Here is a 25,874-nt window from a genome sequence, read left to right as displayed (position 1 = left end):
AAGATGATGATGGTTCAAGCTTTGTAGGTGAGGTATATGAGACTTGGGATAACCTTGGAGTTACTTTTGATAGGTATGAGTTGGAGAGTGACTTATTTAGAGAGGCAACCATTCATGAGGAGTACAATGAGAATTCTTTATCTAATTAAATAAATCAACCTTTTAATCCTTGGGATTTGGGTCTATGCCATCTAATTATGATGAAGAACCTGTGTGGGATAAATTTCCTTTTGATCATGATGATTTCCTTACCTTAGAGCATAATGTATGCTAATTGAATGGCATTGAGGAAACTGAATTTGAGAGACATAGTTTTGTGTGTGAATGACAAAATTTATTACATAAAGTAGTCTCTAATCAATGGTCAAAAGACGATTATGGTACAAGCTTTGTAGTTGAGGTACATGAGACTTGGCACATCCTTGGAGTTACTGCTGATGGATATGACCATGGGTCTAATTTTGGTATTCGTCATAGCAAATTAGTTCACTATCCTTGTATGATCATGATTGGAGAAAATAATTTTTGGTAACTATTGATGATGAAGTGCAAGTTTTGTCTAGATTGGATAGCACACATAGGCATGTAGAATAAATAATTCAAAATGCACCAAGACCTCAAATTGAGATTAATATCTCATTGCTGATTTACAAATGATTAAGAACACTATAGATTAAATAAAATCAACTTTCTTACATTGATGCATGATTGAGATGTGGCCAACAAAATTGCAAATGAGACTTTCACTATGACTAGGCAATTAAAGAGAGGGATAAGTGAGCTCATCATTATTGAGTTGGATTCCATGAAGCTTGCTTTGGAAAGTGTCCAAGAGGCACTTCTTGAAGAAAATGGATAGATCTATGAGGCCAAGCAATTCAGAGAGCAAGAGAAAACACAAAGGGCTAAGGAGATCAAAGAGGTAATGGAGGAGCTTGATTACATTTAGGAGGAGTTTGAAATTACACATTGTTGGTGTAAGAAAATAGGAGTTTGGACCAATAGGAGAATTGGTTTGAGTTTGGAGTTAAGTATAATCTTCAGTTTATTGAAAGTCCTTTGTTTGAGGTGGATTGTAATTTGAATTATGATAATCCACTCTTTGAGTTGGATGATGGAGCTCTTCCATATTCTAGTAATGTGGTTGGAGTTGATCAAAGGGTTTGGGACCCAGGTGCAGTTACTAGGAGTGAGGTGTTGAGTCGGGATTGGAATAATGAGCATAATTTCAAAGATAGTACTATTGCCCACTTTCCACTTAGACTCCACATTACTTCAATTCTTGGCCCATAGTTGAGTTGGTTTGTCATTTCAGACAAGCAGTCAAGTACTTTATGGGTGATTTTGATTCGTAGAAATGATCTAAACATAGGTGATGAGTCTTTTTCTATTTACATACTCATATCTCTTATGCTTTTAGTGAGATCTTAGATTGTTTACCACTATCCATTCCTTTCCACATTGGTTATGGTGACACATAAATTTATGAGCAAATAGTTTGTAAGCTTTGGTAGGCTTTAGTACAGTTAGCTATGGGAGACAGTTCAGGTATAGTTCAATTATTTTTCACTTCCACTTAGGTGAGTTATTCATAGTGTTGGTAAGCATCTCTCTAGATGATGGTATGTTGATTATAATGTGTAGGGTGTGTTACTTGTATTTTTTCCTTTCACACTTCTCCAAGAGTCAATGTTACATTTTTGGTTTCAGACTATCGAGGGACTTCCTAGTTATCTTCTTTTTGGGACTTCATGAGTGCAGGGGTTGTGATTTATATTTTATGGGTCTGTAGAATTTCTTCCTCGTTGCTCACAATTGTCTGGTATTGGGACTGTAAATATGGACTTCATTGAGATACCTTGAAAGGATATACTTCATGGTATAGATTTCAACCATTTTACATATCTCAACTTTGGATTTAATGAGGATTACTCTTTGGTCTTCCAGGATAAGAGGGTGTAGTTTGGAAATAATAATTTCATGGTTGCAATCAAAGTGACATAGCGACAACATGGTGGTTCCATTTTGAGATTGACTTAGAACCCTTAGATTGCATTGGTTTTGTAGTCCAACAACTTTTGGGAATGAGAGAGTCAATGTTGATTTTTTGGAGTTTACTCCTATGGTGTCTTATTTTGGTTCTTTTAAAGAGAAATTCTCCGAGGAGTTAAATGAGCTTATGCAATATTTGATTGCTCTTCTTATAGGAGGTTTTAAGGAGGTCTCTTGTGTTTGTACCTCGTAGGACAGATCTTTGAAAGGTTGGTGCTACAAATCTCCTAGCCTGACTTGGGATCTAGGTCAATCTAGTGATTGTCGAGTTGTATTGGAATTGCTTATAGACAAGCAATATTTTGGAAGGGGAGACTATAATGTCCCCATTTTCAGGTTTTCTAGCAGTCCAGTTGTCACTGACATTCTATGAAACTATCTAGAGGGGTTTTAGATGATTTTCCCATTTTTACTAAGTGTCAATCTTGGCACTAACTTGGTGATTTGGCAGTGTTACTATTTTGAGATTGTTAGTGATTACATTAATTAATGATATCTTGACAACTTATGGTGTTTAGAACTTGTATTATTTGAAATAGCATTAATAGTATTAAATTTAAATTAAATATTTAACTTAACATTATTTAATTTAATAAAGTCACTTTATATTTGCCTCTATGGAGTTATAAGGTATTATTTTGAATTATCAAATAGAGTGACTTCCTAGAGGTGTGAGCCAACTTCGGGAGACAAGGAGATGTTAAAAATTAGATTAAATACTACAAAACCCTAATTAGGGCATTGGTCTTTGAGGAATTAAATAGACATTCTTTTAGCTCATTTTCAATGTGTTGAAGATTATCATTTTTTTGCCTGAAAACCCTATAGGTTTTGAAGATTGGACTTGGTTCATCTTAAAAATTCTTGAGGACAAAATCCCTCTTCGAGAATATTAGCTCTAGTGGTGAAAGATTTATCTAGTCTAATATTTTGGCAAAGTCACTTAGATTTTTCATTTTGGATTATCATTTTTTTGCTTGAAAACCCTATAGGTTTTGAAGATTGGACTTGGTTCATCTTAAGAATTCTTGAGGACAAAATCCCTCTTCGAGAATATTAGCTCTAGTGGTGAAAGATTTATCTAGTCTAATATTTTGGCAAAGTCACTTAGATTTTTCATTTTGGACTATAATGGTTTGGGTATCAAATTTATGAAGTTTTGAGTAAATAAATTCCAAGCATGTGGACTTGAGTGAATAATTCCCTGCTCGAGATTTGGATGCCTACATCTTCTTGTAATGAGCAGTCTATGATGAAATAAATTCAAATAAGAGAAAACCTAAAGAGAAAAGACAAAATAGAGGGCATCATGGAAAAAGACAAAGTAACATTGCTAAGTGTCTTGAGCTTAAATTATGTTTTTGTTATAGGTATCTCTAATATGGCTCAATCACCTCCATACCTCTCCTCAAAGGCACTTGTAGTTGTGCAATAGGATGAAATTCACTATGTCCATATGTTTTCTTCTTATTTATGTGTGACACTTTTATGAGTTTGAAATATGTTAATTTAATTAATGAGATATATTTATATATATTTAATATATAATCAATTATGATAAGTTATACGCAACAAGATAGCAATTCAAGTATAACCCAACTTAATATTGTACAAAAAATCACTAATATCTATAAATTTTATTTACATTTTCACACATGAATCATTAATATTTATTTTTTAAATTATCTTCATATTCATCATGAGAAAGTATGAATGTTTATCTTTACAAACATCACAATATATCAACAACCTTCTCTCTAAAACTATATCTTTTTTATTCAAAACTATAAACCAATGAGAGATCGCAAATGAGGAACCTCATCCCCAATATAAATATTTAACAATAATACTCCAATAGAGTTTGAACCTTGATGATATCAACAATAACACCACAACTTAACCATCATACCATATCAATATTGACATAACTATTTTAACTGTTGTTCATACCAAACAACATTATACTTTATTTTGACAAAACAAATTATATATTCCACGCACATAACCAGACGGGAAAAGCTATTCTGCCCGTTATTCTATCCAGCAGTATATCACATAGAACCGAAATTAACACAATGCTGCTATAAAACCAGGAAATGATATTTACCTAGTGACATACAATCACAAGTCTATAAAAAAACACTGAAATTGAAAATAATAACTTTTGGTAATGCTAGCCAATCTGAAAAGATGAGCGCTTTCTGAGAGTATGAAATCCAGTGGAAGTTGCTGAAGCATTCTTATTAGCCTCCATTGTGCTAAATGTCAACATCCATCTCAAGTTTTCCGTGATCCCCTTCACTTTTCCAACGATGTATGCAGCTTCCCAAATATGTTGTTCCATGGCCATGGTTGCCCACTTCTCAGTATCCTCCATTATCACATCCAATGCCTTGGCCATACAAGCCCCTATCTCATCGGCCAACATCTTTACCAGTTCATCCATGATACCCTCCACCTTGATGAAGTTCTCAAAATCAATATTCACACACACCATCCACAAGCTGTAACCCTCCACGACCTCATTCCATGTTCTGCAGTGGTATTCTTCAGCTACTTTTTGGGCTTTTACAATAAGATTATCTACAGCTACTCTGGCCGCTTCTGAGGAATTCTCAACGGAAGTGGACATTCCAAAATGGTTATGCAACATTTTGCCTCTTTTCTGCAAAGCTTGAAATTGTTTGTCAGCTGTTCTACTTACCAGGAAAGCTTCGGTGTCAGAGTTTTGAACCAGATCAATGATGCTCCATGCTTGAGAACAAGCTTCGAGGGCTCCAATGGCCTTTTTCACATCCTGAGTAAATGGGCAGAGCTCAACTAGAACAGTAATTATTGAGACTGCTCTCATCTTACAAGAGCGTTGGTAGATGGCAAACTCCTTTTCCACTTCTGATTTGATAGGAACACTCTTTTGCGGATGCATATTTTGTAGCCGCTAGAAGGTTTTTCCTTGAGCAAATCTTCCAATGCCTTACATGAATTGCCCTCTTTTTCACCCCTTTTCAGCTGCGTCTTTATGCCTGCAATACATTTTCTGTTGGCTACCCATAGACAAGCAGCATTTTCACCATTCATGGTTACGAATGCTTTTGAATATTTATCATAATATGGGAATTTTCTCATTTCAATTTCACACTTGCCTTTTCCTCCATATAAATCGGGAAATTCTTCCACTGCTGAACCCATTACAAGCTTACACAAATACATGTTAGATAGCAATGAGCTGAGATACTAACCAGCATACTATGCTAAAAAGAACCAACAATATCTGCAGCCATACAACCAGAGGAATCAGCTTATAAACTCTCACTCTGCGGCCCACCTTTAACATCAATATTTTAAGATAGCTGTCGCCCATTTGCCTGTGGCTTTTATGGCCATCTTTCAACTCAAGCAAATACCGTTTCCAGAAATCTTCAATCTGAAAATATTTTACAATGCTCGCCCATTGCTTTTCCACAATTCTTGGGCAAAATACTACTGCTGTAATCCATCTCCAATATATAACAGTAGATCCCAACACGATGACTAGCCAATGAAAAATCATGTGAATAGTCACCTTGAATTTCGTCCGTACTACCTCAAACACGAGAATTGCATTGCAAACTGTAATGGCCAGTGCGACAGATGAGGAGAGAATTGATCTGGCAATTATATATTGGGGATTCGAAGTACAAACTACAATCCATGACTTGGCCACCTGGTCTTCCACTCTTTCCAAGAAAGACTCTGAATAAGAATGGGCAATCGGATTTATCTTTGAAGGGGAATTAGAAAGAATGAGGGGTATCTTATGAGAAACAATTTTGTGAACGGTGATACTGGCCAAAGCAGCACAAACTAGGAGAAGAATCAGAATTATAAATGCTACTAATACCGTGGTGGTGACAATCCACAATTTTAGGAGTGAAGGTCTACTGTAATCATATATAATATATAAAGGAAAATATAAAGATGCTGTAATTATGTAAAACTCGTGAAAAAGATGGAGAACTGGTGCAGAGCAACTTATAATGAGGGCAGCAATGTCACTCCACAAACTTAGAGTTGAGAAGCGAGGGCTAGCAAGTCCAGGCAACATACATCCCATGACCACACACAGGGAGACCCTCCCAGCCAGAACAAGCATCCTTCTCGAGATAAACTCAGGACAACACATTAAGTTACTTGCAATATCCGACATACCTTTGTCATCTTGGGGAAAGTGGAGAACGGCGGATGGCATGTTGAGGAGGGTAAGGAGTAGGAGAGTAAGAGCGCCGAGAAGGAAAGAGTGACATGGAATCCAGTGTTGCTTTTTCTTCCATGCTCTCCACCCGTCCACTCCAAGAAACGCAATCGCAAGGAGGGAGCCAATTGACCAGCTCACCCACTCTGCCGCGCTTGCCGCCTGCAACAATGCTCCAGAAATAAAGTATTCATCATTCGAATGATCATCAGCACAGTAGCAACCCATTTTGACAAGTTTGTGTTTGCAGGTTTTGGGTAGTAAAGTAAAAGCGAGCAGAGGCAAAAACAAAGAAAATGGTATACGATGGGCTGCTGCACAAAAGAAAATTTTTTTATCGACTTGCAAAAGACCCGTTACATCTACCTCTGTTTTTTAGTGGTCGTAAAAAGGACACAGTAAATTCTTGAAGTTTCTTCCACCGTCTAATGTCTTTCTAGACTTGTCTACTCTATCGATTTTTCTAGATGGTGCGTTAAAAATATGTTGGTGTAGAAATTATGAGATATCTCCAACACTCTTCTTTAATTTCTATCATTAATTTCATCAATATTTACAATACATAATTTTTTTTTAAATATTCAAATTGTTTCTTTGCTAAAGTCTTTGTGAATATATCTACTAATTGATCTTTGGATCTACAATGTTCTAGATTGATTTCCCTATTATTTTCTAATTCTGGAATAAAGCGATGTTTAGTATCAATATGTTTCCTCCTTTTATGAAAGACATAAGTTTTCAATAATGCAATAGCAAACCATTTTGACAAGTTTGTAAAGTAAAAGCGAGCAGAGGCAAAAACAAAGAAAATGGTATACGATGGGCTGCTGCACAAAAGAAATTTTTTTTATCGATTTGCAAAAGAACCGTTACATCCACCTCTGTTTTTTAGTGGTCTTAAGGACACAGTAAATTCTTGAAGTTTCTTCCACCGTCTAATGTCTTTCTAGACTTGTCTGATCTATCTATTTTTCTAGATGGTGCATTAAAAATAGGTTGGTGTAGAAATTATGAGATATCTCCAACACTCTTCTTTAATTTCTATCACTAATTTCATCAATATTTACAATACATAATTTTTTTGTTAAATATTCAAATTGTTTCTTTGCTAAAGTCTTTGTGAACATATCTACTAATTGATCTTCGGATCTACAATGTTCTAGATTGATTTCCCTATTATTTTCTAATTTTGGAATAAAACGATGTTTAGTATCAATATGTTTCCTCCTTTTATGAAAGACATAAGTTTTCAATAATGCAATAGCAGACTTATTGTCACAATGGATTGTTGTTGGTTCCTTTTGTTCATGCATTAAATTCTTTAAAACTCTTCACATCCACATAGTTTGACATGCTTATATTGGGTTTATTGTTTTAGCCCATGGTTACATGAAAGCACTGGAAGATAAGTCACGGTCGACCTCTTTGAGAGTTGTGGAGCTAATATGTTTCATATGGTTTAAGCTCCTAGACAACTTTCCTTCACTTTCTTGGGTTGTAGTGATCTCTTGTTTTTCAACTATTGGATTTTGTAGATTTGTGGTATTTCCATTGTTCGAATGACATGTATAATGTGAATGTCTAGATGTTTAAATGGATTTCAGATTTACAAAGATGGTTTTGCAAGTTTTACATGTGCTAACTAAAATCTATGGTATGACTAGATTCAAGGTATTCTGGATGGAGATAGTTAAACGTTTGCATGACTCCTTGGAAGGTTCTTTTTGATCTTTTGTTACTCCTATGTGGGTTTGTTTGGTAAATTATGTCTAGTATTGATTTCGATGTTTGAGTCTTGGAAATCCACATGTTATGCTTGATTATCTCTGTTATGCATGATACTCATGTGAGGTTGAATCTTTGAGTCATCTAAGATTGGAACACTGATTATGTATTTCTTCTTTAAGATGCATTTCTAGAAACAACTATTGGGTATGCACGCCATATACTCCAAATTACCCATTTTAGATTGAACTCATTGTTGATCACATATATCTTGTCATCATCAAAGAGTTGCTCTATTTCTTCTAGCTCATTGTCCATGTCATTAACGACCCTCTCACCATGAATCACTACTTGGATCTACTGCCCAAATCTAGCCTCACAAAAATAATAGATCACAAGTTACAATATGAAGTAGGCACCAACATACCAAAAACACCAATCCCCAAATTAATTTGTAGTCACCAACTTACAAGAGACACCAAGATATGAGCACCAACTTAGTGTACATGAGACACCAATCCCTTTAAACTGAATACACAACTTGCTTTTGATCTAAATAACCTTCAAAACACTCTCTATCAATACATATGATCTTCTGATGAAATTGCACAATGATTGGGATGCAACTCATGTAGAATCACCCACATGGTATATATCAATCATACAATTATTTGATATTGCAATCATGTACACCATAGGAAAGAACCTAGATCGCAACTAAAACTATAGAATCTACATAACATGTGTAGACATACTCTCCTTTTAAATTGTAGGTCATAACCCTCAAGTGTGGTAGAATGAATAATAGAACAAGTTGCTAGTGTAACACATTATCTGAGGAATAGACCTCAGTAACATACCACGGGTACTTTCAAATCACCTTCAATGCATGAAATAGAAATAATATGATATTGCTATCATATTACAAAAAAATTCACAATTTATCACTATACTTTCGAAGCTCAAATTCTCAAACATAGACATTATGATAGTTGTGGATATACAATTACATGCTGATTTGATTCCATAGTGAGCTCCTTTGACACTCCTTTGACATCAATGCCAACATATATTCAACCAACAACTAGCCACTTATTTCTCCTGTCTTCCATCACTTCTCCACTTCATCCCACTCCCTCTTCCATTTTTAGCCTCCTCTTTAGAATCCTAGGTGATCTTGATTGTTGATCTCCTCTGGGCTAAATTCAAACTCAACTATTGATCTTTTTCCCTCCACTTTTATATATTCAAATATTTTCCTTTATCATTTATTTTGACACTACATTTGAGCTTTTCTTTATCAATGTAACTTGTGCTTGCAAATTTCTAAGAGCAACATAACAACAATCAAAGAAGACTCAAAGGCAATGAAGATGAACTTAGAGAATGCTTGAATGGTATATAATTTACATTTTTTCTTTGTCTCTTGCATTTTTCTTTGTGTTTTTCATTGGTAGGTTTGTTATTTATATTAAGTCGAGGATTTTGTGTTTACCTTAAGATGATATTTCAATTCTGAATTTCTAGTCATACACTAAGAATTATCTTTTCTATACATATAGTTTCATTTCAGTTTTGTTATAATTTTTTTAATCTAAAATAGTGAAAGTTTCTAATCTTTCTTTTTCTTGAATTTCATGTACTTTAGGAGGTTTTCATGTGACTAGGTCAAATTTCAATACCTCATGAATGTATCCCCTATTTCATTTACAAATTATTTTGTCTTGTCCTATGAAATAATTAGCCTTTTTGTTTTCTCTATCATAGAGATTTTATCTCTATTCTATTGTATTTTTGTTGGAAATTGGGTTTTGGGGCAAAACTAGGGCCTAGAACTTGTAGAGGTTCCAGGTTCGTGCTAATATTTGAGCTTAATTGTTCAATTGTAGTCCATGTTTAAGTTTGATGAGCTACAAACATTAGAAAGGGCTAGGTAGCTAGAAGTTTGGTTGCATGTTGGTAGGTCATGGGCATTGGGGAGAAAATTGGACTTCAAACTATGTCTTAAGGCCAAGGCTAACTTTGAGATTCACACTATTGAAATGATTGGCTTGTTGTAGAGGTCAAGGAGGACTTGGAACTTGGTTTAACGTGTCCTAAGTATGTATGGAATTTGACTTTCACAAGGCATGCATTCCCTATGGGTCTAGTTTGTGGGTCATGTGGTCTAGAAGGAAACAGGGACCCAAAATCTAGGATTCTAAGTCCTGATATGGGTCTTACACCTAGAGAGGTTTCCTATGTTTTATATTGTGCTATGGGTCATAGTGGGATGAAATAACTAGGGATTTGGGAATAAGTTCCCTATTTGTGTATGATCCTAAGGCCCACAAATGATTATTTTATCATTGTTATAGGTCTTAGGGCTTAGGTAGAACCTAGGGTCCTCAAAACATATCCCAAGTTTGAATGGAGGTTGGGGATTTTCTTGCAATTAGGTTAGCCATTTGTGTAGTAGAGGGTGTGTATTAGAAGGGTTTTAGGAGTTGGAACTAGGTTCCAAGTCCATGTTGAGTCTCAAAGTTTGACCCATAGTTAATTCTTCTCAATAAACCAAACTTTGAAGATAAGAAGGTAAACCAATTGTTATGGGTCTTATGTCTCTTCCATGCCAACCTTCGTGACTTATCTTAGGGTTAATAATTTTGATTATGTCATCATAATAGTGATTTAGTATGTGTGTCAAACATCTCACCATGGTTGTAGGTTCCAAGTGTGTCACCATGTGTTGCATAAGGGACACCATAGGTATGCCAATCTACTACATGGGTACGTTATACCACTTTGTTATGAAAACACCAAATTGTGTCTTTGTTTTATCTATCAACACCTTGAGCAAAAGATTGGAGCATTACATTTTGTGTTTTATAATTAGTGCTCCACGCTCCAATTACAATAATAGAATGCCACTTGTCATCCACTTGTCATCTCAATCTCACACTCTGCTTACTACACCCAAACCCCCTGAAGACTGCTCTACGTATCTTCAATTATTGCAGACATTTATTCTCAAGAACGCGCTTTCACAAGGAAAAGAGGTTCACTCTTTCATCGTTCACAGGGGATTCGCCTTTGCTACACGCAAACCTTTTCATAATAAGCTTATTTTCATGTATGTCAAGTGTGGAAGTTTGGTGGATGCCAGAAAAGTCTTTGACCAGATGAAAGAGCGAGACATCATCTCATGGAATACGATTATTACAGCATACAGAAGACATGGTTATCCTCAAGAGGCAGTCACGCTGTTTCACCATATGCAGCAAACAGGTCTTCAACCCGATCAGTTTACGTTGCCAACGTACTGCCAGCCTGTGCCAAAATGGGAGCTTTGGAACAGGGCATGGACATTCATCAAAGTATAAAGGATAGAGGAATTTCGTCAGATGTTCTAGTTGCAACTGCCCTGGTAGACATGTATGCAAAATGTGGAAGCATAGTGTAACAGTCAAAAACTCAACAAGATAACGGCTAGTTTATGAACAGAACTAGCATGAAAACAAGAAACGGCTAGTCTAACTTTTTTTTTTACAATGGAAATAAATGAACATGAAATGCTGATGCCATTATAGGATGCCATTTTAAAAAGAAAAAAACAGATTTCAGTACAGAAAGGAAATACTCTTCGTAGAATAAAATAAACACATTAGTTCATTGGAAACATAAACAGAAATAAGAATGCAACTGATTTCTATAAAAATGAAAAGATGATAGGTTTAGAATGTACATTTCTTTTAGCATCTGGTAGTCCTGTTCATCCTTTAAAATTCTTTCAGAATCACAGAGAAGGGAAAAAGATATCACCAGGGCACTTATCCACCCAGCCATAGATCATTTTTGATCCTCCTTGCTCACTTCCAACTGAAGTGGCCCGGCCCTCCGCAAGGGAAGAGAGACAAATCATACTACTATGTGGATGAGGATGGTGTGACTGACGATTCCAATGATGAACCGACAAAAGATTCAGCTAGTGGATCTTGAAATGGAAAGGAATGGGTATTCTTGGCTATCAAGGAAGATGCTTCAGAACTTGTCATTCATATTGAAGAGAAGGCCCTTGCTACTAAAGTTGAGGACAAGGATGAATGCGTGATAGACAGTGGATATTCACATCATATGACTGGAGATAAAAGGAAGTTTCTATCTTTGCAAGAATTTGATGGTCGTATGATTAGATTTGGAGATGACAAAGCATGCATGATCAAAGCAAGAGGAATTATATCTTTGGATGGTAAGCATAACATTGATAATGTCTATTATGTAGAAGGTTTAAGGCATAATCTTTTGAGTTTAGGACAATTGGTGGATAAGGGATTTCAATTACAGTTCAAGGATGGAAAATGTAAAATCATCAACAGATCTAGATTAGAGATTGCAACCGGTACTCAGACTAAAGGTAACATCTTTCATTTGAACTCTGGTGAGAAGACATGTTTGATTGCACATATTGATGAGAGTTGGCTATGACATAAGAGGTTGTGTCATGTAAATTTTGATTGCATTGTAAAGATCAGTTCAACTAAAGTAGATAGAGATATACCTAAGATTGTGAAGCCCTATAATCTGGTATGTAAGGAATGTCAAATGGGTAAGCAAGTCAGAACTTCCTTTAAGAGTATACAAGACAAATCTAATAATATTATTAATATTATTCATACTAATTTGTGTGCTCCTACTAGAATAAGAAGCTTTCAGGGTGATAGATATTTCATGGTAATCATTGATGACTATTCTAGAATGATGTGGGTTACTTTTCTAAGAGAGAAATATGAAGCCTTTGAAAAGTTCAAGATCTTTAAATCTATGGTTGAGATAGAGATAGGGTTGAAGATCAAATGCTTAAGATCTGACCAGGGTGGTGAATTCACATCTAGTGAATTTAACAGTTATTGTGAGAAGCATGGCATTAGGAGACAGTTGTCTACACCTCAAACACCTCAACAGAATGGTGTTGTGGAAAGAAAGAACATAACTATTTTGGATGTAGCTAGAACTATGATGATGGAAGCTAATTTGTCTCATATCTATTGGAGAGAAGCTATGAGCACAACAATATACACATTCAACAAAGTTCATATCAAAGGAGACACCGGTAAGACACCTTATGAGTTATGGTTTGGTCATACACCTATAGTTAAGTATTTCTTCATCACTCATTTGTTAGAATAACAAAGCTTAACAAAGATATCAGTCAAAGGGGGAGTTTGATTCAGGTCTTTGGTTTGGTTGATTGGTTCAGAATTTCATTATTATATCATTTGTTGGATGTCTTCCATTGGGGGAGATTTGTTTGGCATTTCTTGGCACTTGGATGTTTTTTACATCTAATGTTTCCATCAATGCCAAAGGGGGAGATTATTGGCAATTTAGAGGAATTGATTGTGTTGCATTGATGTTTATCATTGATGTCAACACTAGCTTCTTGGTTGTCTATCGAGTTCTAGTAGAAAGGTTGGACTTTGATGATGATCAAGAGATTTATCTCCAGTATATTTTTGTTATTGGTAATGGTTTGGATTGGTTATTCATGTCATTCAGATGCGTATCTTATTCAGTTGGTGCGTGATTTGATGATCAAGAAGCTATCATATGTTCTAGTAAGCCTTTTGGTTACTAGTAAGGTTCTTACTAGCATAGCTTTATTGAAGATCTTTTGATGGATTTGATAAGTGGTGTTGGTGGGGCTTCTAGAAGGTTTTCAGGATGTTGATGGTTATCATGTTCGTGTTCCAATTGATCGGTGGTGTTGCATTTGTCTTACGGTGACCTATTTTAGGTCCGGTGTTATTTTGTAAGGTTATGGATCGGTTTATGTAACATGTTGGTGTATTCTCCTGATGCGTTACTGGTTGGATTTATTGACTGGTTTATGTTGTTTTGGTCTCAGGCCGACTTGGGTTATCATATGTTTGCAACTTAATATAATGGATTTATTGTATTATCTTTTAAGTTGATGACCTAATTGTTTAGGTCTCGGGTTCATATATATATGATGTAAGATCTCTTTATAGATCATGGGTTATGGGATTATCTATGTGTGAATAAAGTTGTAATCATATGTAGAGGTTTTGGTTGATTGTAGGCAATCGAATTGGGTTTGTATAAGAGGTTTAAGGCCTCCAGTATTGATCTTAACCAGAACTGTACTCAGGCATAAGAGATGTTATTCTTGCAGTTCACTCTTATTTCCGGGTTGTAGTCAGTGAGACTCCTTTGTGATGAGTAGTGCGCTCTAGGCAGTGTGTCTTCCTACATGCGCAGACCCCTTATTATATTCAGATACTTACTACAGAAGTATCATCTGTCTGTGGCTAGACTTCCCACCGTGGCTTTTGCCTTTACTGGATTTTCCATGTACAAATCTTGGTGTTATGTGTTGTGGATGCATGTACTATAGTTTATTATTTGTGTTTGTGCTTAATTGATATATCTGCTATTCTAGTATTTGGTTTATGCATTTCGATAAAAGGTTTTGCGTACTTAAAGTTTCATAATATGTTGACAACTGATTCACCCCCACCTCAATTGTCCATCGGTTATCCTAACAATATATATATATATATATATAGAGAGAGAGAGAGAGAGAGTGGGGAGGGAGAGAGGGAAAGTAGGAGAGACAAAGAGAGACTTGAGAGAGAGAGGGGGGAAGAAAGGGGGAGATCTTGGGAAGTATCAACAAAGGGAGAGGGGGATATAGATTAGTGATGCAGTCAAGGCAGGGAGATCCAATGAAGGATAGCCCAACCTTGTAGCTAAACACATAAATCATGCACAACATACCGGTAACCGGTAGCAAGATGCCAGAAACAGTAGAAAGAAAAATCGGTAACAACACAGAATACATAACCGGTACACAATATGAATGATTCTTATAATAGTTTGAAGAATGATACATGCCACATGCTAGATTGCAGTCCAGGATACAAACAATGCTTACTATGCAATTACAAGATCCACATATCATCCTCATATCAAATCGACTTTTGGTAACAAACTGTCGGTTCTATCCTAATCTGAACCTTAGCCTTCCATCTTCAGTCCTACCGGATCAGAATCTCACTGGTTCTACATCTTTACTCAATCTCAAAGCTCTGTCTTCAGTCTTCTAACTTCTATGTTGTCTTCAAATGATTCGCAAACCTCCATATATATACTTCCCACAAATAATTACAACTTAATCAACTCCACCCAAAGATCAATCAGTTCATGAAATGTGCAACAGTAACATGTTGGCTCAAATCACTAAGAACAATCTCCAAATCATAAAATGATGCACAGACATCCAAGAATACTGGCCAAGACCCAAAGAAAAACCTCCAATGATCCACAAGTCATAAAGATCAATCGCAACCCGAAATCATCTTCGCTCAACATACAACCAAGCTAACCGGTAAGGACACCTCAACCGGGACAATACCAAAATCCACATCTTGTCGGAAACAAAGCCAAATGCTATGAAATGCGAACACAACAATGACCAAGAACACAAGGGAATAAACCCAAAAGCGCAATGCTAAACACTCAAACATGAAGAAATGCCATGCTCTCAAGCAATGCCATTGAAAACTGCCCAACCGGTAAGAACAAGACTAGTGCTCTTGGATCAGACTCTCGAGGTTAATTTAAAAGTGAGTGCCATCACTTTCTCTAGTTCGACGATCGGTCATTAGGTACTTGCAACTACCTCAGGGGATTCGGTGATCTAACCACATCTTCCGGTTGCCTCTCTATGATGATCTAATGATCCAAACTGCAGCCACCCTCAATCGATGATCTGTTCAAGTCTCCACCCACTAACTGCCTCAAGATCAAGCTCTAGGATCGATGGTTTACCTTCAAACCTTGCTCTACCTCATGTTCAGCGATCTGAACAAGTCCACATGTTGCCTCAATCTTCTCTCCAACCAACCGGTGCACAAACAACACTCTCTCCAACAACAGGTTCACAATCTAGCTCTAATACCATTTGACGCAGTCAAGGCAGGGAGATCCAATGAAGGACAACCCAACCTTGAATCTAAACACATAAATCATGCACAACATATCGGTAATCGGTAGCAAGATGCCAGAAACTGTAGAAAGAACAACCAGTAACAACATAGAACACATAACCGTTACACAATATGAATATGAATCTTATAACAATTTGAAGAGTGATACATGCCACATGTTGGATCGCAGTCCAGGATACAAACAATGCTTACTATGCAATTACAAGATTCGCAGATCATCCTCATATCAAATCGGCTTCTGATAACAGACTGTCGGTTCTATCCTAATTTGGACCTCAGCCTTTCGGCTTCAGTCCTACCAGATCAAAATCTTGTCGGTTCTACATCTTTATTCAATCTCAAAGCTTTGTCTTCAATCTTCTAACTTCTTTGTTGTCTTCAAATGATTCGCAAACCTCCATATATATACCGCTTACAAATAATTACATCTTAATCAAGTCGGCCCAAAGACCAACCGGTTCATGAAACATGCAATGGTAACATGTCGACTCAAATCACTAAGAACAATCTCCAAATCATAAAACAATGCATAGACTTCTAGGAATACCAACCAAGACTCAAAGCAATGCCTCCAATGATCCACAAGTCACATGTTGGCATTGCATGAAGATTGCATTAATGAAATGTTATGTTGTCAGTGATGTCAATTATAACCAGTAATGATGTTGTCATAATGTTGTTTTGCAACCGGTATGTGAGCTTGTGAAGGAAACTGATATTACTAGAGAAGAAGTGAGAACAACCAGTAAACCCTACTTGTTGATATGATAAACCTTAACTGATGGAGTTTGGTGAATCGGTTGTATTGGTTTATGATCCAATGATGAGCAGTAATGATTATGACATGTATGCATGTTGTATGAGAAGAGTTTCAAATGGCTTTTGGTGCATAGAGATAACGGTTTTTGTCTTGGGAATGAGCAAGTTCATTGCATGTAATGTAAACTGTGTGATGAGTTACAGTGTTCAATGAAGCAGTGATCAAGGAGCGGTCAAGAATATCTTGAATGATTTGTAGTGATTATTATATAATCCAACGGTCATACTTGAACCAATTTGTTTGTAACCGATCTAGCTTGAGTGTTGATGGAGGTTGCATATCAATGATCGCTTTGACCTTTGCTAGATCTACCTCAATTCCTCTGATTCATGGTTCATATCTCAATTCTATTCACGACTATTTTTATTATAATAATATTTTTAGTAGAAATTAAATGAACTACATATATTAATAAAATTAATATAGGAGCTTTCATTCATTAAAAGAATCTTAAGAAATGTACTCAATATTTTACCACGCAACTAAAGGGGGTTTTATTGTACTCAATATAGAGTGACGACAATATTCTATAAGTAACATGCCCTATAATTGGGGGTGTGTGGATGAGCAATTAGTTGTGGGTGGGTGGATGAACTTTAAATAGGGGCCGGTAGCAATAGAGAAGTTTAATTTATTGATGGCCCTAAGACCAAGAGATAGTTGTTATCTGCCCTGTGCCAAGGATCCTACTAATCTAGGATTCCCACAAGCTCCATCCTCCCACCTTCGGTTAGCTCCTGCCTCATTAGGCGATAAACTGCTAGAACACCTCGGTTGAGCCTAAGGAATGAGGCAGTCTGCCTAATGGGCAGTCTCTGAAACTGTGGGGGGCTTTCAATTACTCCGAGATGAAATCAAACGAATAAAATAAATAGAGGAGTGGTATGGATGGCCCTTCAAATTCTATGGGACCCAAGAGATATATCTATATAGTAGGAAATTCATTATCAATCTATAGGGAGGTCCTGCCCTTCACTTCGGGCCGATGGAGCAACACCAAAAATGGTTTGTTAGTTCTATTCTCGCCTTTCCCTATGCATAGCAAGCCTTCCATCCCCATGGTAGCTTCGATGCATAGGCAAACTTTTAGGGAAATAAAGTGTCGGGAAGCCTTTCCACCCCAGTCAACTAAATGAGATGTATAAAGGATTGAGAAAGGAAGATGCTATGCTTTACTTCCCGTACCGCCTAGGGAAAGGAAATAAATAGAGGGAAATGCAGAAACAAAGCATTTGTTTGATCTTAAGGAGGCCAGAAGTCCCCTGCATTGGAAGAAAGAGAATAATGGCTCAATTCAATGAAAGATATGGATTGATTTCATTCTTTCAGGAACCTTTAATTGATTTATCAATTCAATATTGATAGGGAAAGTAAGTTTATACCCTTAAGTTTCGGTTGTGTATTCCTATCCACGAGATAAAGATATTAAAAGAAATTCAATCCCACACGTAAACTGTGTTCAGATTATGGGATAACCAGTAGCCGATCTTCCAGCCTACCACGCAACTAAAGGGGGTTTTATTGTACTCAATGTACTTGGATTTAGCACATTTCTTAAGATTCTTTTAATGAATGAAAGCTCCTATATTAATTTTATTAATATATGTAGTTCATTTAATTTCTACTAAACTTATTATTAATCACTAATATTAATTTAATAAGTATTCAGTAATTAAATTTAATAAGTTTAGAACTTTAGCATTTCTTATTAATAATAATATTAATATATTTAAAATAATATGAATTATATTTTAATATAATAATATGTTATTATTGTCTAATATCTCATAAATCAAAATAATTAAATAATAAGTGTTAAATAATGAGAAGTAATTTAATTTTTTAATGTGGGACGTTCCTGTAGCACAACGGTTGTTGTGATTCCATGACTTCACGGATGTCTCAAGTTTGAGACTCACCCAAGCCTGCACGGTGGACAAAGGCTTATGTGTGAACAAGTTCACTAGTGGGTGGTAGGCACAAAGGCTTCATACAAGGAGGATGGAGGATTGGGCCATTGACGTGTGTTGCAGACATATGATTGTTGTCCTTGTACATTAGAGGAGTGGATATGGTATGCACAAGAGTAGAAGGATGCTAGTAGAATCAAGGCATGACATAGGTGCTAGCAAGGAGAAGCTATGAGGTGGTCATAGAGGTGTGGAGTGATGGTGGTGGCCGACGTAGATGGTGCGAGTGAGGTGATGGATGCCATGTCGAAGTGAGGTGCAAGGGAAGGAGGGGAGACAAGTAGGCGCTAGGTGTAAGAGATAGGAGGGTGGCATTTGGAGATAGGAGGAGGTAGAAGATGGTAATAGATGTAGGGTGGAGGTAGGCAAAGAAGTGGGAGTCTAGGAGGTAGGAGAGTATGACAATGGAAGGAAGAGTTTGATGGAAATATAGGAGAAGAAAGGAGGAAGGAGGAGGAAAGAAGAGGGGGAAGGAGGTGACATGAGGATAATGGGAGGGATGAAGAAGAGGAGAGGCAGAAGTAGGGAGAGAAGAGGGTGGATGAAGTAAATAGTAAGGAGAGAAGGAGAGGTGGAGAGAGAAGGGTGAGCAATGGTGAAGAAGGAGGAGTGTTGGGTTTGGGGTTCAGAGGTCCCCCCTGTAGTCTCTCCTAGTGTAGGCCAAGCTAAAAAATCCCTCTGATTTATCTATAAAAAAATAAATTATTCTTTAAATGTAAAAATATAATAATACATTTCTTAAGGTTTTCCAAATGTCAAATTTGGTCACTTAAAAAGAAAAAATATTATCATTTCAAAACTAAATGGAATGCTGAATATTTTTGCAAGCTTGAAAAATGGACTAAAAATGTTATCTTTATTTTTGTTTCTGGGAATATTTAATTTTTTTATATTCTCTTTCTTTCTTCCTTTCAGAGTAGCATATGTTCTCTTTTTTTCTTTTAGAGTGGCATTGCATGTTTATCTATTAGAAAAACAAAATGTACTAAAATCATTTCAAGCATAAATGGGATGCTAATTTTTTCTATAAGCATTAACAACAAAATAAACATGAAATGTTTATTTTTGTTTTTGGGAATATTTAATTATTTTTATGTTTTTGTTTTTCTTATAGAGTAGTGTTACTTTTTTTCTATGCCAAAAAATAGAATGGAGATGGATTTTTTTCAATTGTGAGAAAGTGAGAAACTAATAAAAAATTCTTTTCTTTTACAAGATACTAATTGAAATTTCTTTTCAATGTGAGAAATACTTGATTTGGGTGGGCAATGCCCACACTAAACAACCTATTAGCTAACAAAAGTTTTTAAAATGTTTGCATTTTTCTAGCGTATTTCTTGTTAGAGAACTCATTTACTATCTATATTCCTTATTCCAATCTCTTCTAATTTAGTGTAAAAATTTAAAATAAAAAGATTAGAAATTTAAATTACTTTCATAACTGAATCATTGATTAGATCAAATAATATAATTATATGTTGAATGCATTTTTCTTTTTAGCATAATAATTCACTACCTAAACACTTATTTTAAATTTTAATAAAGGCAGTGGGTGTTATTTTTCTATTGGCTGACTTTATGTAACCCTAATTTTGTAACTGACATAAGTCTTGATAAAAAGGCTAAGGGTTAGGGTTTTTTGTAGATAATTTTTGTAGCATTTTGCAGCGGTATTGAGTTGCAAAGGATTGTTGATTGTAATCGGTTTGATTTACTGTATAATAATATTGGACTCTTTGTTTGGTGGATGTAGCCCAATTTTGGGTGAACCACATTAAATATTTTCTCTTTGTTGTTATTATTTATGTGTTTCCATTCCTCTATTTAATATTTATCTACATATAATTGGTATATTCTGCATGCAATTCCTAACAACACTGATAGAACATAACATAACTAATAATGGCGTTGGGTCTGCCTTGATCAAATATCAAATATTGATATGATGGAACATAACCATTAATGATAATCAATTTGCCTTGATCAAATATCAAACACTAATTCAACAAAACAAAACCATCAATGATGATAGATCTGCCTTGATCAACTATCAAACATTGATAGAACATAACAAAATTATCAAAAATAAATGGTTTGCCTTATCCCACATTCTTGATAACCTAGAACACATACATAATGACATTTAGAATAACATAACCCAAGAACATAGCTTGATCATCCTATAATTAGTTAAGTGAGAACAAGTAGCTCAACTAAAATAGACTGTTAGGATAATCGGTGAACAACTGAGAGGGGGGGTGGGGGTGAATCAGTTGTTAACAGATTATATCAACCAAACCACTTAATAACCTTTAACCGGATCACATAAAAATTAAGTACCGGAATAGCAGAAACAGATACCAGTAAGCAATAAAACATATAATCAATGCAATGCAACCATACCATATAATACCATGATTTGTATGTGGAAAACTCGGAAAGGGAAAAACTGCAGTGGGAAGCCTACCCACAGGCAGATGATACTTTTGTAGAAAGTATGTGATATAGTGAGGGGCATGCACATGCAGGAAGGCACACTGCCTAGAGCGTACTGCTCATTACAAAAGAGTATCACTGACTACAGAGAGGTTATAACCACCTCAATATAAATGGACAACAATCCAGAATAATGAACTGCTAGAGATAGCATCTACCATGCCTGATTACAATCCCGGTTAAGCTCAATACCAGAGGCCTTTGACCTCTTCCTTAATCCCAATTCGATCACCTATGATCGATCAATTCTCCTTCGCATATGATATTACATTTCCATTCACATACCATACCTTACCATGCGATGAACTACAATGAGATCTTACATCAATTTATACCAATCCTAAGGCCTAAACCAATTAGGCCGGACACCTAAAAGATATTACAATAAGATCATTACATACATCCATATTACAATTATATGCCATGTCATATTAATACCAAAACAACAATATCCAATCCATAAATCTTCCTAGTAATGTGTAGAGAACATGTTAACATGATACCGGTCCATAACCTAGATAGGCACTGTACCTAATCTGGGTCCACCACACCAAAGAAATGTCTTCAATTAGTTGAGGCATGATCAAAGAGCATATTTAGCATCCTGAAATCCATATAGAAGCCACACCAACACCACTTATGCATTCTGTATAGATTTCTCAATGAAAGCTTTGTCGGTTAAGGCTTAAACCCATGTCGGTAAGGGTTTACAAGAGTGTGTGATAGCATTTGATTACCAAGTCAATACCAACTGACCAAAACATGCTCTAGAAGCATGTAACACATAAAATCAAACATACTCCATTGATCCAAACATGTCGAAAGTGTTCAACAAATAGTCCTTTTTGCCGATAACACAACATCTTCTACTGGTAACCAAAACCTGTCTGCCGATAGCCAAAACCATAATAGATAGTGTTGACATCAATGAAAAAACATCAATGCAACACATAATCAATTCATCCATAATGCCAACAATCTCCCCCTTCGGCATTGATGGCAACACTATATGTGAAAAACATCTAAGTACCAAAAAATGCCAAACAAATCTCTCCCTATGGAAAACAACCAACAATCTGCTGAATATCAATAACTCTTCCCCTGCGAATAATATCTCTATAAAGTTCTGAATTTATTTTTCCAATCACTATCTCTCCCCCTTTGACATCAAGCTAGAAATCTAACAAAAATATCAAAGCAAGAATATAAACCTCTGAATCTCAAAGCTGACTACTCCCCCTGAGTAGTAGCACCACTCATCAGTGCTGGAATGAATAATATCTCTGATAATACATGTCAGACTGATGACAAACTGCATCAATCAAGTCTCTATCGGAGGGGTAGAACCCCTAACCTGTCTCTCGAATACTCAAATGATTCCTTAGACAACGGTTTAGTGAATATATCTACAATCTTCTCTTTGGTGTTCACATAAACCAATTTGACTTCCTTTTATTCTACCTTGTCCTTCAAAAAGTTATACTTTATTGATATATGCTTAGTCTTAGAGTGAAATACCGGATTCTTAGACATGCCAATAGCTACAGAGTTATCATAGTAGATAACTACTGGTTCACTACAATTTACCTTGATATCCTTCAACATTTGCTTCATCCACAAGACTTGAGTGCAATTAGTTGCTGCTGCAACATACTCAGCTTCTGCGGTAGCTAAAGAAATGCATGACTATTTTTTTTTTATCCATGAAACCAGTTTCTTTCCAAGAAAGAAATCTCCACCAGAAGTTCTCTTCTTGTCATCAGTGTCTCCTGCCCAATCTAAATCAGTATATGCACATAAAGTGAAGTCATTATCTCTAGAATACCATAAACCATATTCTGTTGTTCCTTGCAAATACCGAAATATTCTCTTTACTGCACATTCATAATTTTGTTTAGGATTACTTTGATATCTTGAAACAATACTGACTGCATTCATAATATCCAATCTAGTCTGAGTTAGATATAACAAGCCACCAATCATAGACTTATACCTTGTTGGATTTACTAGTGTAGATATATCTTTGATAGATAACTTCTCACTTGTCACCATAGGAGTACTTACGGGTTTGGAATTATCCATACCAAACTTCTTCAATAATTCCCTTAGATACTTAGTTTGACAGATAAAAATGCCTTTGTCAGTTTGAGTAATCTGCAATCCTAAGAAAAATCTCATCTGACCAATCATGGACATTTCAAATTGATTCTTCATATTATTAGAAAATTCCATGCACAATTTATCTTCTCCTCCAAAAATGATTTGATCAACAAATACTTCAATAATCAAAATATCATCATCAGTGATATTATAATATAAATTACTATCAACACTGCCTTTAGTAAAACCAAGCTTCAAAAGATATTTATCCAACCTTGCATACCAAGCTCTAGGAGCTTGTTTCAATCCATATAAAGTTTTCCTCAATCTGTAAACCATATCTTTATCATCTGTCAGTGAAAATCCATCATGTTGTTCAATGTATACTTCTTCCTCAAGTTCACCATTCAAAAATGCACATTTAACATCCATTTGATAGACCTTATAGTTCTTATAAGCTGCATAAGCAAGAAATAGTCTAACAGCTTCAATTCTAGCTACAGGTGCAAATGTCTCACCATAATCAATTCCTTCCATTTGAGAATATCCTTTAGAAACCAATCTAGCCTTGTTTCTTACAACTTAACAATCCTCATTCAGTTTATTCCTAAAAACCCATTTAGTTCCAATAACATTCTTATTTTAGGCCGGGGAACTAAATTCCAAGTCTTATTCTTCTCTATCTGATCTAATTCATTTTCCATAGCCTTTAACCAATGTTTATCTTTACAAGTTTCAATAACAAATGTCAGATTAATTTGAGAAATAAGACATACCTCTTTATTTGCCAGTCTTCTTCTTGTCATAACTCCCTTGTTCCTATCTCCAATGATTTGATCTTCAGAATGATTTAATCTTACATACCCTGGTGTCTTCTGAACTTCAGGTTCACTGCTCTGATCATGTAAAGCAGAAAAAGCGTGATCGAACCCTAGTTGTTCCCCCCACCACTCCAAGGAGAGAGAAAGGAAGTCACTAGGGTTGACGGTTTTCACATAGGGGAGACTTTACATTCAAAAGAGGGGTTGAAACCCACAAGATCCAATCCCACACAATGCAAGATTGGATTCTAAATGAGTTTCAAGGGTTGTGACAGCAATGCTACCCTCTTTTGTAAAGAATGTAGATAGAAGGATTGAGCTAGGAATGCATGTAAAGTGAGAAAGATTCACTTATAAACAGAGATAGGAAGATAGGATGAAGCTACGGACCTGGAATTAGCAGTAAAATGTTGAGATGATGCCGTCCTAAAAATTTGAATGAAAGTTGATGGGACGATGGTGCTCGGCGTGCACACGGTCCTCCGAAAAATCCATGAAACGAAGGGGGATCTGTTCGTCTCTGCACATGGATTCCAGATCTTCAATTATAGCCGCGTACCTGCAACCTACACACAAAAAAGAGAGGATGATTGGGGGGTTAGGGATTAGGGGTTTACCTTTAGGTCAAACCTCAGTTTTGGAATTAACCAAGAAATGAGAATGCTGTAAATGTAAATGTTTGTAATGTAATAAAGTACTGATACCTTGTTGTAAGAATGTTTGTATTCTTACATGTGAAGGTGTAAATGTTGTTGTATGTTGTATGTTGTAAGTGATCTCCTCTTCAATGGTTGAATCCTTGTCTTGAATGCAACACTTAGCCTTGAATGGAGACTTAGAATGATCAATTGCTTGAAGGAATGCTTGAATGCTTGAATGTTTGAATATCGTTTCCGCATCTTGTACACATATGTCCTTCCTTTTTTTTTATCTACCCTTTCTGAGAGGGGAAATGTAGTTTATATACTTGTCAATTAGGGTTGATAGACTGATTTTTCTGACCTTGGGCCGACATAGCAACCTTATTTTCCAATTTGCAAACTTAAAGACCCAAAGCCCCATAAGAGACCGGGCCCAAAATAGGGCCAGGGACCAGGGCACTGGGTGCCATGGTCCCACCTCTAGGGACAGTAGGGTGCAAGGAGGATCAGGCCAGGGTGCTAAAAAATGTAGTTTTTGATGTCATAAACAAGTTTTGGGGTCTCCATTCAGGTTCAGTGTTGCGTCGCCATCGTGAAGACCCAAATGTAGTCAAAATTGCAAGTGTCGCAATTTTAGGATGCTACAGATCATCAGTCACAGTTGAATTTTTTGATTGTACTAGTATAACTATCTCAGTTTCCTGTACCAGTTGAGGCATTGTCGGTTGAGTTATGATAATTTCCACTATTGGTTCCATGCCATATGATATAGATTGATTTATGTATTGCTCATCCACTTTCACATTAACACTCTCCACAATTTTCTACAATCTTTGGTTATAACTTTGAATTGAATAACCAAGAAATATCCCTTCATCACATCTAGGATCAAACTTCCCAATTGAATCATCCCTTTTGATATAACATTTACTTCCAAAATTTTTAGAATATTTAACAGTAGGTGTATGTCGAAACCATAATTCATAAGAGGTCTTACTGGTTTCACCTT

At 36.0% G+C, this 25,874-nt stretch overlaps 1 protein-coding gene across 1 annotated transcript in view; it reads left to right on the top strand.

Annotated features, from left to right (window-relative positions):
* The first annotated feature begins 10,911 nt into the window (after positions 1-10,911).
* LOC131858828 (pentatricopeptide repeat-containing protein CRR2, chloroplastic-like) overlaps positions 10,912-25,874 on the top strand; it is a 24,404-nt gene continuing 9,441 nt past the window's right edge. Inside the window, exon 1 of the mRNA XM_059212281.1 lies at positions 10,912-11,319. Within this exon, the coding sequence (XP_059068264.1) occupies positions 10,912-11,319 (408 nt within the window). The remainder of the gene's footprint in view (positions 11,320-25,874) is intronic.

This window comes from Cryptomeria japonica, chromosome 10 (genome assembly GCF_030272615.1).
Source record: "Cryptomeria japonica chromosome 10, Sugi_1.0, whole genome shotgun sequence".
Taxonomy (NCBI): Eukaryota; Viridiplantae; Streptophyta; class Pinopsida; order Cupressales; family Cupressaceae; genus Cryptomeria; species Cryptomeria japonica.
Note: the sequence above shows the minus strand (reverse complement) of the source record. Positions and strands in the feature narration are given on the sequence as shown.